The sequence below is a fragment of the Rhipicephalus sanguineus genome, chromosome 4 (genome assembly GCF_013339695.2).
Source record: "Rhipicephalus sanguineus isolate Rsan-2018 chromosome 4, BIME_Rsan_1.4, whole genome shotgun sequence".
In the NCBI taxonomy this organism is placed as follows: domain Eukaryota; kingdom Metazoa; phylum Arthropoda; class Arachnida; order Ixodida; family Ixodidae; genus Rhipicephalus; species Rhipicephalus sanguineus.
In genome coordinates this window covers 65,096,502-65,112,158 of record NC_051179.1, presented here as the reverse complement: position 1 = coordinate 65,112,158, position 15,657 = coordinate 65,096,502, and the positions used below count along the sequence as shown (strand labels likewise).

Here is a 15,657-nt window from a genome sequence, read left to right as displayed (position 1 = left end):
GGAGCCCGTTTGTCGCAGTCGCCTTCGCTCGAAAGTCGCGTGGTAGTCGCGTGCTATGCATGCGGTTGGGCCTTTACGAAACCTGATGCGTTGTCGCCTCCGCAACGAAGGGGAAAAAAAAAAAGTTCGCCTCCGTCGCCATCTCAGGTTTTAGCGGGAGGGTGTCCGCTCTTCGCGCTGCGTCGTCTGCTACCTTACAGCTCCGACTGCCATGACCGATACACTGAAATCTAAGAATCCTCGCATTTCGGGATATAAGTTCGTAGTACTGAGGTGTTGTTAAGATTACACGGGAATTAAATAACGATCGTTATTCTGAAATGTTCGTTATTCTGAAGTTCGTAGTAGTGAAATATTTTTACATTGAAACTATAAGCAGTCGGTACGGGATTTCTTAAAAGTTCGTTAATTTGAAATGTTCGTTAATGTGGTGTTCGTTGTAACGAGATTTGACTGTATTGCTCATCGAGCTAGTTGTAGGTAACATCCATAACTGTTTGAAATATGGCAGTTAATACAGATATTAATCAACATACTACAGTAAAAGCTCATTAATTCGGATTTCACGGGACCGGAAAAAATGTCTGAATTAACCGAATGCTGAATTAACGAATGACCAGAAGAAACAACATTAAAATCAAGTTGGAGAAGCATACCTTTATTTGCTGAAGTATTTTGTAATGGTCGTCTGCGTTTTCGCGCAGATTCCGGCTGACATTACAATTTTTATTAACTCTTCCAAATGGCCAACAGTACGCAAACTGTCGGAAGTGCTCAGGCAAACGTCCTCTAATATCAAAAGTGCCTCCGAGACTTCCTGTGAGGTGCGATGAGGTCACGACATGATTAATAATTTCTTGATCGGGCAGGAGACCAGTCGTGGCGACACAATCATCAATCGCGATGTAGTCCTGAAGGGTTATATCTGTGGGAAGGACGACATCGAAGGTCGGGCAGTCATCGTCGGCGGACTCGGCTGACACCTCGTTGATGCCATCGTCAGCTACTGCCGCATGCTCGGGCCTCACATGTAAACACGGTCACAACGGGGAAAAAAAGAGAACTCCGCAAGAAGAGACGGTGCCGACACAACACAAGGGAAAATGGCGTCGGAGGCGCAGTGGAGCGAAGAAAGAAGACGCCGACGTTCGGTGACGCTGCGATCGCCCCCTCTAGTTGATGACGATGGCGATGTCACTCAGGTTTCGGTTTCGCTCCAGTGGTGCCAGCGCTGCTTTACCACACTTTTGTGTAGCGGCAGCCATCAGCATTTGTCCGAATGAAGCGGTTCGGAGCCCAATTCTGATGAATTAACGAAGGTTTGGTCCCATAGATTGACATTAACTTTGGCCGGGACCAATAGAGCCATCCGAATTATCCGAATTTCCAAATTAACGAGTGTCCAATTAACGAGCTCTTACTGTATACCAAGTGTCTTTAAGACAACAGTTTGTATGCAAGAGAGAAAGAAGGCGTGACAATATGGCAACTTTTTGCTGATAACAGCATCAGAATTTGTTTGATAATCACTTTTGTGATTATGGACGATATTTTTTCTAAGCAAACTTATCTCAGTTAATTGCTTTGAGGGTTGTGTAATTGCACCATGGAAGTTGTTTAGTACATGGAGCTTCTAAGTTTTCAATCAGTTCCTAAAACCATTCTGCTTAAAGCTGGTTTCGAGAAATTTGAACTCACTGCCAGTGCCGTGAAATGATATGCTGTCATCACAAGAGTTCCTGTTCTATGCATTCCAAATGTTATATGAGTTTCTCACGCGCCACGCTCTGAACAAAGTGTATTGCTAATCTGTCAAGTTTTCACTGACGCTATCCTTCAATTGTTTGCAGTGACGCGAAACGTGAGAGGGGAAACTTTTGGTACAGCCGTGGCGATTACTCTAATGCAGCCCACTGTTACAGGAGGTAAGAGATCTGTTATATGTGTGTTGATATCTTTGTGGTGGTGGTATTTATAAGACACCGTGTTGGGAAGGCGATATAATTGCTGTGATAGTATAGTATACTACCAATCTTTCCCAACTTTACCATAGAGTGGCTGACATGGCTTTGACGCCATATCGCAGAAACAGCCACAAAAAAAAAGGAGCAGTTTGCACTAAGTCGCGTGAAGCTGGCACAGCGAAGCTGGTTGATCCTCAGCTCGTCGTGCTGCAGCACAGAAATCACAACGCCGGCAGTGATTGAATCCAGCGTGCTTGGCCGAAGAAGCGGCAGCCAAGGGACGGTGACAGGCGGATCCGGAATATGTGCTAAGCTTGCCACTCTGAATATGTTCAAATTGCTGTCCCTGAGCCCACCGTCTTTCTCTCCCTCTCCCCTCTCTTAGCTCTGCACATTCGCGGTTATGTGAGGCCAGCTGCGGCGTTACCGGGTGCTAAGCAACACTAGGCGTGCTGAAACCCGGTTCTGCGCATGTGCGATCTGCGTCAGACCAGCTGCGGCGTAGCAGAACTCCATTGCACGTGGTGTTTCCGTCGATAGGTGTGACTTGGCTCCGCGCATGCATGGCTATGCCAGGTGTTGCCCAGCTGCAGCGCAGCTGGTTGCTAGGCAACGCGCGAGGCGAGGTTTTTGGGTCGCGACAGGCATTTTACACCGAGCTAGAACAGCTTCCTTGTTAAAAGCTCTCACTGCATTGTTTGAGGACCATAGCTGAACATTGAAACTTGAGGTGGTGATGCCATAGGGTACCTTTTGGCTATTTGTTTTGTCTACTAACAAACACTGGTCTATGTTTGGAGGATGGTACATTGATTTGTGAAAACTGCAGAGTTAGGCTGTACCTAGGACAGTTGACATTAATAAACTTAAGCTTGTCAAGGGTGGATGAGATTGGCTGAAATGACCTGTCTATATCTGGCAGTACATTTAGAAGAATGAGTACCCAAATGTAATACGCACCCAAGTTAATAGAAGACAAAATGCTGTGTGCCTTCCGTTCTTGCGATTTTAAAAAGTTACGGAGCGTACAGAGTTTACATCATGGGAACCTTGTTAGACTCGCTCTCACTCTTGGGCAGCTCTTGTTGCAGGTCACATAGTCCATCCTGCACACTGCATTTGATATCCGCATTTTCTGGACTACTATGCAGCCACTGCATTCAAAATCGTTGCCATACCTACATCATTATTATTTTCACCCACCATGGTAGCTTAATATTGGCTAGGGTGTTGCCCTGCTGAGCTCGAGAATGGGGGTTCCATTCTTGGACACAGTGGCCGCATTTTGATGGGTGCAATATGCAAAAATTCCTATGTACCTACTGACATTTAATGCATGTTAAAGAACCTTACTTAGTATCATAACCAAACAGCATCCCTTAGAATCATACCTGGTGTGACATCATAGTCATACCCAAAATTAATGTTTGGAGGGATTGTGAGGTGGAAATAAGTGGAGTCAAATTTGTGGATGTTTAGCATACTTATAGTACTCAAGAACTTGAGTTAAAGGCATCATTGATAATCTTAGTGTGGAAATGGGAGGGTTGAAATGTTTTGAAATATTTGATTTGTGCTCTTCTGATTCCTCCAAACACGTACCGGTTCATGAAGTTGAGCTTTTGATGGAAACCCGTCTGGTCAGGAAGCATTATGATCAAAACTAAAAGAGGAACACGTGTTTGGTGTTCCTTTTTTATTTTTATCACATACGGATTCACGCTGCACTGGGCATTGTGTTTGTACTCTTACCTCTACCTCTTTAATCAAATTTTCTTAACCTCTTTTTTTTGTTGCAGGGCATTGGATTTTCTTGACGACATGGGTCTGGTAAGGAAGAACTTGGCTAACTTGCCGGAGCGATAACTAGTAGCCATAAGTATTAGTAATCATGCCATTCTATGGGGCACAGACATTTGTTATCGATGGGGTCCATTATAAAAGTAATGCGCATTTTCTGGGGAAAATAGGTTTATTGATCGGACATGTACAAATGCTTAAAATTCTTCAAAATACTCTCCCCCTGCATCAATACACTTGCGGAGACGTGTCTGCCACGTCTAGAAGGCACGCTGGGGTGCAATCGCGGAACGATGCTATTTCCGATTCCAATGCCTTTCGTGCTTTTCGCGCTTGGCCAGTGGTCAGAATGACGGTCCGTCCGTGTTATCAACGCGATCAGCCAGCCGTGAGTGGTGGATGATAAGAATAGCATAGAATATGGCATTGGAATTGGAAATAGCAGCATTCCGCGTTTGCACCCCTGAAAGTCCTTGACAAGAATGTCGCTCAGGAACGTTGTAACATGCTTTTAGATGTTTTCCACAGTCTCCCACTGCTTTCCTTTCAGCTCTCTCTTCAGTCGGGGAAACAAAAAAAAGTTGCAGGAGCCAAGTTGGGTCTGTAAGGGGGATGGAGGACTACCGGGGTGTCGCTCCGGGCCAGGAAGTCTGTAACCATGAAGGACGTGTGGCTGGGGGCATAATGGAGCTTGATGTCAGCCCTCACACATGCGACCCGGCGTTTCAATCTCTTGAGCACCTCCAGGTAAAAGGCTAGGTTCACAGTTTCTCCCTGTGGTACAAACTCAAAACGGACGATTCCTCGGGCATCAAAGAAGACAGTGAGCACCGTTTTGATGCGAGACTTGCTCATTCGCGCTTTCTTGGGGTGGGGGATGATTTTGTGTGCCACTTACTGCTCTGTCTTTTCGATTCTGGATCGTACTCGAACGTCCAGGATTCGTCTCCGGTTACGACAGAGTTAAGAAAGTTGGGCTCATTTTGAATCAAATTCAACAGTTCTTGACAGCGCAAAGCTTGAAGCTCTTTCTGATCTTTCATCAACACTGTCAGCTCAAGCTTCGCACAGACCTTGCACATCTGCAGATCCTCGGTCGCTCTCCCGTGTACCGCAAATGTGTACGTGTGTAGGATGTCAGCAATTTTCTGGACGCTCAGTCAGTGGTCGGGACGCAAAACTTCACGCACACAATCCACGTTTTCCTCGGTTCTGGTCACTTTTGGGCGTCCAGAATGGGGCTTGTTGGCAACCTCCTCCCGGCTCTCCTTGAACACCTTGTGCCACCTCCTGGACTGTAACCTTGAAATGCAGTCCTTGAAGGTCTCTTGAAGCATCTGGAATGTTTCGGTTGTATTCTTTCCAAGCTTTACGGAAAACTTGATAGTGTATCGCTGTTCAAGCGAATGCTCCATTGCACCGTGTTACAAACATGAAAGGAAAAACATTTTACGCGGAGGCATGTCTTTCCGCTCACTCTGCTCAGAGTAAACTGGCGACCATCTACGTTGGAAGGGCATACCCCCCAACATTGCTCGACTGGTTTTACCACACTGCCTTGGATAGTCGCGTCACAATACAATTATGCTCTTTACTTTCATAATGGACCCTGTAAGTGAATGCTCACAGCCTGTATCAATGAAATAAAAACAAAAGGGTGAGAAGTAGACAGACTGCGTAGCTCTTATGGAATAACAAAGAGAAAGGTTTTCAAAAGTGGGCATAAACAAGTTAAATCAGAAAGATTGGTGACAGCTCTAATTTCACGTTGCTAGTAACCTCGGTATTAGTTCAGCAGCCCAATTTTCAGCATGGTGATGTTCCCTGGTTGTTTTGCATTTTTCTTCTGTGCATTTGTTTGCATTCATGTTAAGGAAATTATCACCTTGTGTGGACACATGCATGCGTGCAGGAACACAGGCATATGTGCATGTTAGGATAGTTAGTTGTAGAAATGCTACAGCATTGCAAGTTCATGACGCATTCGTCGACACTGAAATTGTGTTTTGCAGAACCTATCAGAGTCGCCCGCTGACCTCCAGCTGCTGCTGGATACACGGTTAAAAGTCTACAACAACCTAACAGCAACGCAGATGAAGGTATGGTGAATGCATTCCACGAATTTATTGTTCCAGTGCTTTCATCGCTTTACTGCTCTGTTTCTTTTTGATTGCCATGTGTACTATGGTGGCAGCCGTTCCTCCATTAACTTTCGTGCGTGTTTATAACTGGTATCACTGGGTCTGTTAGCCAAAGCCAATCATGGCCATAGCCATGATTGGGGAGAGAGAGTGAGCGTGAATGAAGGAAAGACGAGGAGGTTAATTAGACATTGTGCAGCTTGCTACCATACACATGAGGATAGGAAAGGGGGAGTAAAACAGAGAGCTATAGAAGGCCTGAGTCTTGACGATCCACAAGTACGTATTAGTGCAGCGTGGGTACAGTATGGCACTTCAGTGAGTCGTCTTTCTTGTATTGCAAAAGGAGCTGCGCGAGTTTCGTTTTTCTCTCCCTGCAGCAAGGAGCATTTGCCGCAGCCAAACAAATTTAGATAACTCAATGTTACGCACGCTTTTTGTGAAGACAACGTGAAAAGTGTTACATTTTAGTTTCATAAGCAACATACACGGGGCAGTTCCTTAGTAAAAGACTCAGTTTGTTTTGCTCCAAGGAATTGACAAAGGAAGCCTCGTGCTTGAGCAATAAAAAAAAAAAAAGTAGCTTGTGCCTTTGACAAATCAAGAGCTTGGCAAAAAGAAGTCTCATTGTCAAAATGTGTGTTGGAAATGAAGTAAATTGTCACAGAATTTTTATGTGTTTAATTTATTTATTTACTCATTTTGTGCTGTTTTGCTCTCCTAACAATTTTTTACATTCGCTATCCTTCCATTCTGACCAGATGAAGGCCTATGAAGCAGCGCTTAAGTCGGTGGACTTTGTTCTGAAAGTTCAGCCTAACAACGTCAAGGCATTGTACCGGAAGGGAAAGGTCAGTGTTGCTGTGTGTCTGTGTTTGTTATCTTTTTTTCTTCTTTTATTCGTTGTTGTTGCTGGTGTTTGGGATAGTGTTCCAACATCTTTTAAAACAGAGTTTTGACGCAACTCAAACTTGTCTGCCCAGTTAGTCCACGAACTGCAGCTAGGCCAGGGTGTCTGTAATATTTAAAGCTGTGGCATGTTGTTACATGTACACAGTAATGCAAAAGTTCATGAAAAAGTGCATAATGTACTGTTCAAAATCTTCTTTCAAAGCTTCCTGCCCTCTTGCATTACTTTTTGCATGGAGAAATGGTACTACTACTACATGACTCGCAGTGTATGAAATAGTGTGGTTCACCAAAACTACAAGTTGAAAAAGAAATTCATGATAAGAACTTGTGCAATCCAGATACAACAGATAAAATAAAAATTCCGTGCTTCAGGCAGCACAGACAGTAGAATGCAGTTGTCGCGTATCCATATTCACGTTCACCTTGCAATTGAGGATGTCTCTATTAGGCTTGCGCAAATAGTGTTATTTTGGTTCGAAGTGAGTTCGAAGCGAATAGTCCTCAAGGTCGAATACTTTTGAAACGAATTTGAATAGTTGTCAGTTGTCCGAAGAACGAAACTGAACAGTTCAAAGATTTTCTGTGCAAAAAGCGTTTATTTCTGGGGTTACAACAAACGCATCTCGGAGAATCCTGTGACAACATATCTTAACCAGTAAAAGAAACTTGTGTCCATGGACTAGCTATAAATGAAAGTGCTCTTCATTGACACAGATAACTGGGAACACACACATGCATAGAACACCACTGAAAATCCTCTGCTAATATATTTCGAGTAAAAAAATAATGGCATAAGGACTAGCAGCTCCAAATGCACTGGAGAAGGTGCTTCCTTCTACTAGTTGAAGGGGTCATGAAGCACCCCTTGGGCTTGTTGAAAAAACACATCCTGCGGAAAGCTGACACGGCTATGAACTGCTCTGCCAAATATTACAGTCGTGCACGCCGCGTAAAGGCCACAAGCGGAGCGCGAAGTTGCCATTTCCTCAGGCGCCCTCTTTTCAAACAGAGGCCGGTTCTCACTCTCGTCGGTGGGCGGGGCGTCTGCCCATTGACGTTGCGGATCTGCCTGTTTACGTCGCAAGGGACATAGCATGCTTATTGGCCGATAGCCGACGTAAATCGAGAGCGGCGTTTGGATCAGATGCGCTTCTTGCCCCGGGTTGCCGCCACTTGCCGGCGCCGCACTCCTCAGTACACGGTAGCCGCACTCGCACACGCGAATCACAGCGGGAGAGCGATCGCGTTTCATGACGTGCGCTGACGTAACTTCTTTCCCCCATGCCATCCCTGCCTGTGTAGCTTCCAGAGAGCTCGTCGGCACGAGAAAAGAGAGAAAGCGCTGAAAGCGTGCGCCAAACCCCCGTAACTTTGCTCATTTTTGACGGATTCGAGAAATTTTTGCGGCAATCGATTCGGGAGGCAGTAAACTCCGATACTGAGGTCATTAGATTGTGATGAAGAAGAAGTGCACCCTGAAGAGCTAGACAGTCGGATCGTCAGCGCTAAGCAGAAAGTGCTCGTGCTGAACGTTGTTGCTGTTCGCGCTGGCTAGGCCTACTGTCTGATATTACAGTTTCTCTTGTCGAGGCCGTGTCTCACCTCTTTATTATAATTGGTGGAGGTTGCTAGGTCTCCTAGACATCCTGGAGTTGCGCAGCCGGACTCTACCTGCCGCCATGACCACCGAATCCAACACAAGCCCGCCGCTTCCTGCTCCCCAGGCCACCGCATGCTCCGGCGCGGTCCGTCAGCGGGACCCTCCAATATTCAGCGGCACTAATGACCACGACGTTGACGACTGGCTTTCTACATATGAACTCGTGAGTGTCCTTAACAAATGGGACAACACCATGAAACTGGCCACCGTCAGCATTTACCTAACCGGCATTGCTCACTTGTGGCTTCGGAACCACCAAACCGACGTTCCGACCTGGGCAGCTTTCAAGACTAAGTTCAGCGAAGTCTTCGGCCGTCCTGCTGTTCGAAAGCTTCGCGCGGAACAGCGCCTACAGTCACGATCTCAACAACCTGGCGAGAACTTCACCAGTTATATTGAGGATGTAATCGACCTATGCAAACGCGTCGATACCACCATGGCCGAAGCGGACAGAATCAAGCGTATCTTGAAGGGAATCGACGAGGACGCATTCCAGATGCTGATTTCCAAAAGCCCGGGTACTGTCGCCCAAGTTACTGAGCTGTGTCAAAGCTATGACGAGCTCCGCCGTCAACGCCTCGTCACCCGCCGCCCTGTCCCGCACCAGGAATCGTTGTCCGGCTTAACTCCCTCGCCAGATCCCGTCCTTCTCTCGCAGATCAAAGCTTTTGTGCGCGAAGAAGTTGCTCGCCAGCTCTCGCTCATCCCCAGCCTGCCGGAACGAAGTACATTGCTCAGTCCCTCTCTACAACACATCATACAAGATCAAGTGTCTGAGGTCCTTCCATCAGAGCTGGCACCACCAGTCACCGCTCCATTGACGTACGCCGAAGCAGCAGCACGACCACGACCACGACCACCGACTTTGCGCGCGCCGCCTCCGTTGTCTACTCCTCCTTACGTCACTACGCCGCCCCGACCTCCAGTCCATCGAGTGGCCAACCCCTGGCGCACAGCTGACAACCGGCCAATCTGCTTTTCGTGTGGCCTACCCGGACACGTCGCACGCCCGCCGACCACCACATTTACGTGACGACCTAAGCGCATCTGAGTACGGCCCCACGTTCCCCTACGCTTCAGACCGCGAGTTGCAACTTCCGCGACCAAGCCTTCGACCAGCTCCTGACCGCCGTTCTCCTTCTCCCCGTCGTCGCTCGCTCTCTCCGATGCGTCGACGTCCATCTGCACCCGACACGGAAAACTAAATGGCGCAGTTCCCGAGGCAAGAACTGCGTCATCGTCGCAAAGTACAAGCCCCTCTTCTTTCGCCGCCAAATGTTATTAATGCCATTCTTGAAGGTGTATCTGTTCTTGCTCTCATCGATACGGGTGCCGCAATCTCTGTCATCGCCGAAAAACTGTGCCGCTCAATCCGAAAAGTGACGACCCCCTTCTTTGGTCCGTTTCTTCACACTGCCACAGCACAGCCCGTCCAGCCTGTCGCAGCGTGCACTGCCAGACTCCTAATTCAAGGAATGCCCTACACAGTCGAGTTCGTCGTACTTCCGCACTGCTCTCACGAGATTATTTTAGGTTGGGATTTTCTGTCTCGTCACTAAGCCGTCATTGATTGCGCCCGTGCAGAAGTCGCCTTTTCATCACTTGACGATGCTCTACCTGCCGACGGTCCTCTTTCCTGCAGGAAGGTGATTATCACTAGCGACACCGAGATCCCTCCGCACGCTACTGTCTTGGCCCATGTATCATGTTCTGCTGCCTCCGACGCTACCGCCCTCTTCACGCCTTCCGCTACATTTGTTCATCGCCACCTCTCACCACTCCCAACCGCTCTTCTTACCCTTCAAGGTGGTGTGACCGACGTACCTGTGGGCAATCCATTCCCGATTACCTTGCTTCGCGGTGAATGTATCGGCACAATCGAACCTTGCGAAACCATCACTCCGTTGGCCGTTCCTGATGGTTCATCAGAGGTCAACGCCCTCTTCTGTAGTCCCCTGAATGGCACATCCGCTGGCGACATTTTCAACCATGTAATCGACGACGGTCTCAACTCACAGCAACGCCGTGACCTTGTAAGCCTCCTTGACAAATTTCGCCCAGCTTTCGATAGCCAGAGCACTTGTCTAGGCCGAACATCGACTGTATGCCACCAGATCGACACAGGTACTCACCCACCACTACGGCAGCGACCATACCGTGTATCGTCGACTGAACGCCGCGTCATTGATGAACAAGTAGGTGACATGCTCAAGCGCGGCGTCGTTCAACCCTCAAATAGCCCGTGGGCATCACCAGTTGTTTTAGTTAAAAAGAAGGATGGCACTATACGCTTTTGCGTAGATTATCGTCGTCTCAACAAGATAACGCGAAAGGATGTTTATCCTTTGCCCCGGATCGACGACGCTCTAGACTGCTTACAAGGTGCAGAGTTCTTTTCCTCCCTCGATTTACGCTCTGGCTATTGGCAAGTGCCTATGGATACCGATGATAGACCAAAAACTGCATTTATCACACCGGATGGCTTATACGAATTTAATGTGATGCCATTCGGCCTTTGTAATGCGCCCGCGACATTTGAGCGCATGATGGACACTATTCTACGAGGTCCCAAATGGAACACATGCTTGTGCTACTTGGATGATGTAGTGGTATTTGCGCCAGACTTCCCCACGCATCTTCGTCGCTTGGAGCAGGTTTTACGATGCCTCGCTGAAGCTGGCCTCCAACTAAACTTAAAGAAATGCCACTTTGGGGCACGCAAGCTGACCATTCTCGGACATGTCGTGTCGAAAGATGGCGTGCTCCCTGATCCCGCTAAGCTATGTGCTGTTAAAGAGTTCCCGAGGCCCACGTGTTTGAAAGAGTTGCGTAGTTTCATTGGGCTTTGCTCATACTTCCGCCGCTTCATTCGCAATTTCGCCTCGATCATGGCACCTTTGACAGACCTGCTTCAGGGAGACTCCAATCTATCTGCGTGGTCCCCGGCTTGCGATCATGCGTTTGCGACGCTGCGTCAGCTACTCACAACACCACCCATACTGCGCCATTTCGATCCAAGTGCTCCTACAGAAATCCACACGGATGCTAGCGGTGTCGGTCTTGGAGCAGTCCTCGCACAACGAAAGCCCGGCTACCAAGACTATGTTGTTGCGTACGCGAGTCGCACACTCACAAGAGCGGAAGCAAACTATTCCGTAACTGAGAAAGAATGCCTAGCGATCATCTGGGCGATTACAAAATTTCGGCCTTACCTCTACGGTCGACCCTTCGATGTCGTTACCGATCATCACGCACTTTGCTGGTTGTCTTCCCTCAAAGATCCCTCCGGCCGCTTGGCACGATGGGCTCTCCGGCTCCAAGAGTACGACATCCGGGTTCTATACCGCTCAGGCCAGAAGCATGCCGATGCAGATGCTCTTTCGCGTTCGCCTGTTCCCACTGACATTGCGAGTGTTTCCATTCTAGACAACTTATTTTCACCATTAGGATCCGTCAACATGGCTTTGGAGTAACGCAAAGATTCGTGGATCGCGTCTTTGATGGATTACCTCTCTGGTGCACTCCCCCGCCCGCCATCTCGAGCGCTACGCCGACAAGCCTCTCACTTCGCCGTCCGTGATGGCATCCTTTATCGCCGCAACTACCACTCTGACGGCCGCAAATGGCTACTTGTCATACCTAGGCAACTCCGCGCTAGCATATGTGCTGCTTTCCATGCCGATCCACAGTGTGCACACGCTGGTCTGTTTAAAACCTACGCCAGACTACGTCTTCGGTTTTATTGGCGCGGCATGTACACATTTGTGCAAAAGTACATTCGATCTTGTACAGAATGCCAACGCCGCAAGCCCGATCATTGCCACTCTTCTGGACCAATGCAGCCGTTGCCGTGCCGAATGCGACCATTTGACCGGGTTGGACTCGACCTTTACGGTCCTCTGCCATACACATCTGCCGGAAATCGCTGGGTTATTGTGGCGATTGACCACCTCACGAGATATGCAGAAACGGCCGCTCTGCCAGCCGCGACGGCACGTGACGTTGCGTCTTTCCTGCTTCAACGCTTTGTTCTACGTCATGGTGCTCTTCGTGAACTCCTGAGCGATCGAGGCCGCGTCTTTCTCGCGGATGTAATTCAAGAACTTCTCGCTGAATGCCATGTGATTCACCGCTGTACTTCCGCATATCACCCGCAAACAAACGGCTTGACCGAACGCTTCAACCGAACTCTTGGCGACATGCTTTCTATGTATGTCGCCTCTAACCACACGAACTGGGACCTTATTCTTCCCTACGTAACATACGCCTACAATACGGCACCCCAGGCGACGACAGGCTTTTCTCCCTTCTTTTTACTCTATGGCCGAGAACCATCGTCTCCGATCGACACCATTCTTCCTTACCGACTCGACTCGTCTGAGGGCACACCACTTTCCGAAGCTGCTCGCTATGCAGAAGAATGTCGGCAACTAGCTCGCTCCCTTACAACTGAAGAACAGGGGCTACAGAAATCTCGACATGACGACCAACGGCCCCCCAACCAGTTTTCGCCCAACTCTCTTGTTTGGCTGTGGGTGCCTCCCACCTCTGCGCCAGGTATCTCCTCGAAGTTTGTCAGCAGGTACCATGGACCCTACCGCGTCCTACAGCAAACTTCTCCCGTCAACTACCTCATCGAACCCCTCACGCCCACTGCGGACCTGCGTCGCCGAGGCCGCGAAACTGTTCATGTGGATCGCCTCAAACCCTACCACGAACCCGTTGTTCTTACGACACCTTAGTACACCCAACTGGCTCCGTCTTCAGCGAGGGGGAAAGATGTGATGAAGAAGAAGTGCACCCTGAAGAGCTAGACAGTCGGATCGTCAGCGCTAAGCAGAAAGTGCTCGTGCTGAACGTTGTTGCTGTTCGCGCTGGCTAGGCCTACTGTCTGATATTACAGTTTCTCTTGTCGAGGCCGTGTCTCACCTCTTTATTATAAGATCATTACTTGGAAAAGTGGTTCATGACCCCTTTAAAAGGCTACATCTTGCACAGCAAGAAAAAGAAAAAAAAATCGCAGAAACTCATTGATAGCATGGTTCAAATGAAAAAAAAAAAGAACAACATCACAGGTAAAGACAACTTGCTATTTACACCATAAAAGGTGCCCCTTTCTACAATTAACAAAACAAAAATAAAAAATTCTCAATGAATCCGGCAATAGCCTTTGTCATCCGCTGTGCCTTTGGCGCCATATGTTGAAGTTTTGGCTTGAAACTGTCAGCTACTGAAGGCTGTTGCATGCCGGGCTTAGCGACAGCAGAACACTGCGCACTGTTCCGTGCACAACGTTCCTTTTCGAATGCCGCAAATACATCCGGGTGCTTCTTTAAATGTATCGCCAGAGTTGTTATATTCCTCGTTGGCATCTTCAGAATAGCGTGGCACCTGAGACACTGAGCTTCTTGGTCTGGCGGGGTATTTAGAAAAAAAGTTCCATATCGGGTTGGCACTCTTGAATGCATTGGCCATGTCACTTGCCTGAAGTCAAGAGGTAGGCGTGATGTCAATAGCACTGCGGCTAGCCTAATGGGACTGAAAGCCTTGGTATAGTACTTGCATGCAATTTTGATATTATTTCGCCCCGAATACATCAAAATATCAGAAATTTAAAATCTGGGTCGAACCGAATTCGAATACCGTAATATTCGTTCGAATATACAGAGCACTCGAACATTCGTGCGAGCCTAGTCTCTGTATATGTATAGGCATGCTGTTTAGAAAACGAGCTCATTTGCATGTCAAATAGTTTAGCATTTGGTTGATGTGTAGCATTCAAAGTGGCTTTCCGTCACGTTGTTCTTTGTGGCATCTATCGTTGTATCAGGAGCAAAAACAGGCAGCTGCAGACTAGGCACCACCCATTGCCCACAACGGTCGATGGACTCGCTGTTGACCATGGTGTATTTCTTTTCTTTTTTATGAAGGGTACTAGATCATTTATTGAAATGGGTCCTTGAAAAGCAATGTTTTGGGGCCTTGAAAGTCCTTAAAAATTCTTGAACTTCTGCCTTCAGGGCCTGTATAAACCCTGTGAACAAACAGTGAAATTCCACGCATGTACCCAACGCGAGAAGCAGCTAGTTTTGTGGTACACTCTGGGAATTTCTCGTCACATTCACAAACGGCTACTACTGCAAATAACTAGTTCTTCCTATTCCAAGGCCGAGGAATGCAACATGAACGCTTTCTTCATTTCTTTACAGATACTGGCGGACCAAGGCAATTATTCCGAAGCCGTTTCTGTATTGAAGAAAGCCTTGAAGCTGGAGCCTGATACTAAGGTTTGTGCAACTTCCTCATACTTGAGAACAACTCCGAGACTTAACTGCTTTTCAAGCAAGTCCTTACGAATGATTAGCTTGTTAAGAATGAAAGAAAATAGTACTATCTTAAAGTGAAGAACCTTCTTTATGGTGAGCAACTCTCTGATTGAAATTGTCATTGCCACTGGCGTCATCCGTTTCCTTGAGTAGAAGTTGAGCATGCGCTGTAGCCGCGAACATCTCGCACAGCAGGTAGGTAAAAGCTTTATTTTTCCTTTTGAAAGGAAAGGGGCAAAGGCACAGTGTCATCTGCACTTCTGCTAATGAGAGAGCTGAGTTCGTTGCCCCGCCATGGTGGTCTAGTGGTTATGGTGCTCGACTGCTGACCTGAAGGTTGCGGGATTGAATCCTGGCTGCAGCGGCTACATTTTCGATGGAGGCGAAAATGTTTGAGGCCCGTGTACTTAGATTTAGGTGCACGTCAAAGAACCCCAGGTGGTAAAAATTTCAGGAGCCCTCCACTACGGCGTCTTTCATAATCGTATCGTGGTTTTGGGACGTTAAACCCTAGAAATTATTATATTGTTAGAGCTGAGTTCGTTGACGTGAGTGAAAGCTTAAGTTCTGCAGGGAACCGCACTCGGTGAACAGAGCTGCAGATTGCATGCGTGATATTGTAGGCAAACGCACATATATTGTTCAATCCTAAAGTTACATCTTTCACTCATTTAAAGGGTCATGAAGCACCCCTTGGGCTTGTTGAAAAAACACATCCTGCGGAAAGCTGACACGGCTCTGAACTGCTCTGCAAAATATCACAGTCGTGCGCGCCGCGTACAGGCCACAAGCGGAGCGCGAAGTTGCCGTTTCTTCAGGCGCCCTCTTTTCAAACAGAGGCCGGTTCTCACTCT

General features: G+C 47.9%; 1 protein-coding gene across 2 annotated transcripts in view; it reads left to right on the top strand.

The window, feature by feature from the left end:
• LOC119390145 (peptidyl-prolyl cis-trans isomerase FKBP8) overlaps window positions 1–15,657 on the top strand; it is a 35,908-nt gene that overhangs the window by 10,852 nt on the left and 9,399 nt on the right. For both annotated transcript variants that reach the window (XM_037657707.2, XM_037657706.2), the window contains exons 6-10: window positions 1,851–1,925; window positions 3,764–3,794; window positions 5,777–5,863; window positions 6,667–6,756; window positions 14,687–14,764. In XM_037657707.2, the coding sequence (XP_037513635.1) occupies window positions 1,851–1,925; window positions 3,764–3,794; window positions 5,777–5,863; window positions 6,667–6,756; window positions 14,687–14,764 (361 nt within the window). The remainder of the gene's footprint in view (window positions 1–1,850; window positions 1,926–3,763; window positions 3,795–5,776; window positions 5,864–6,666; window positions 6,757–14,686; window positions 14,765–15,657) is intronic.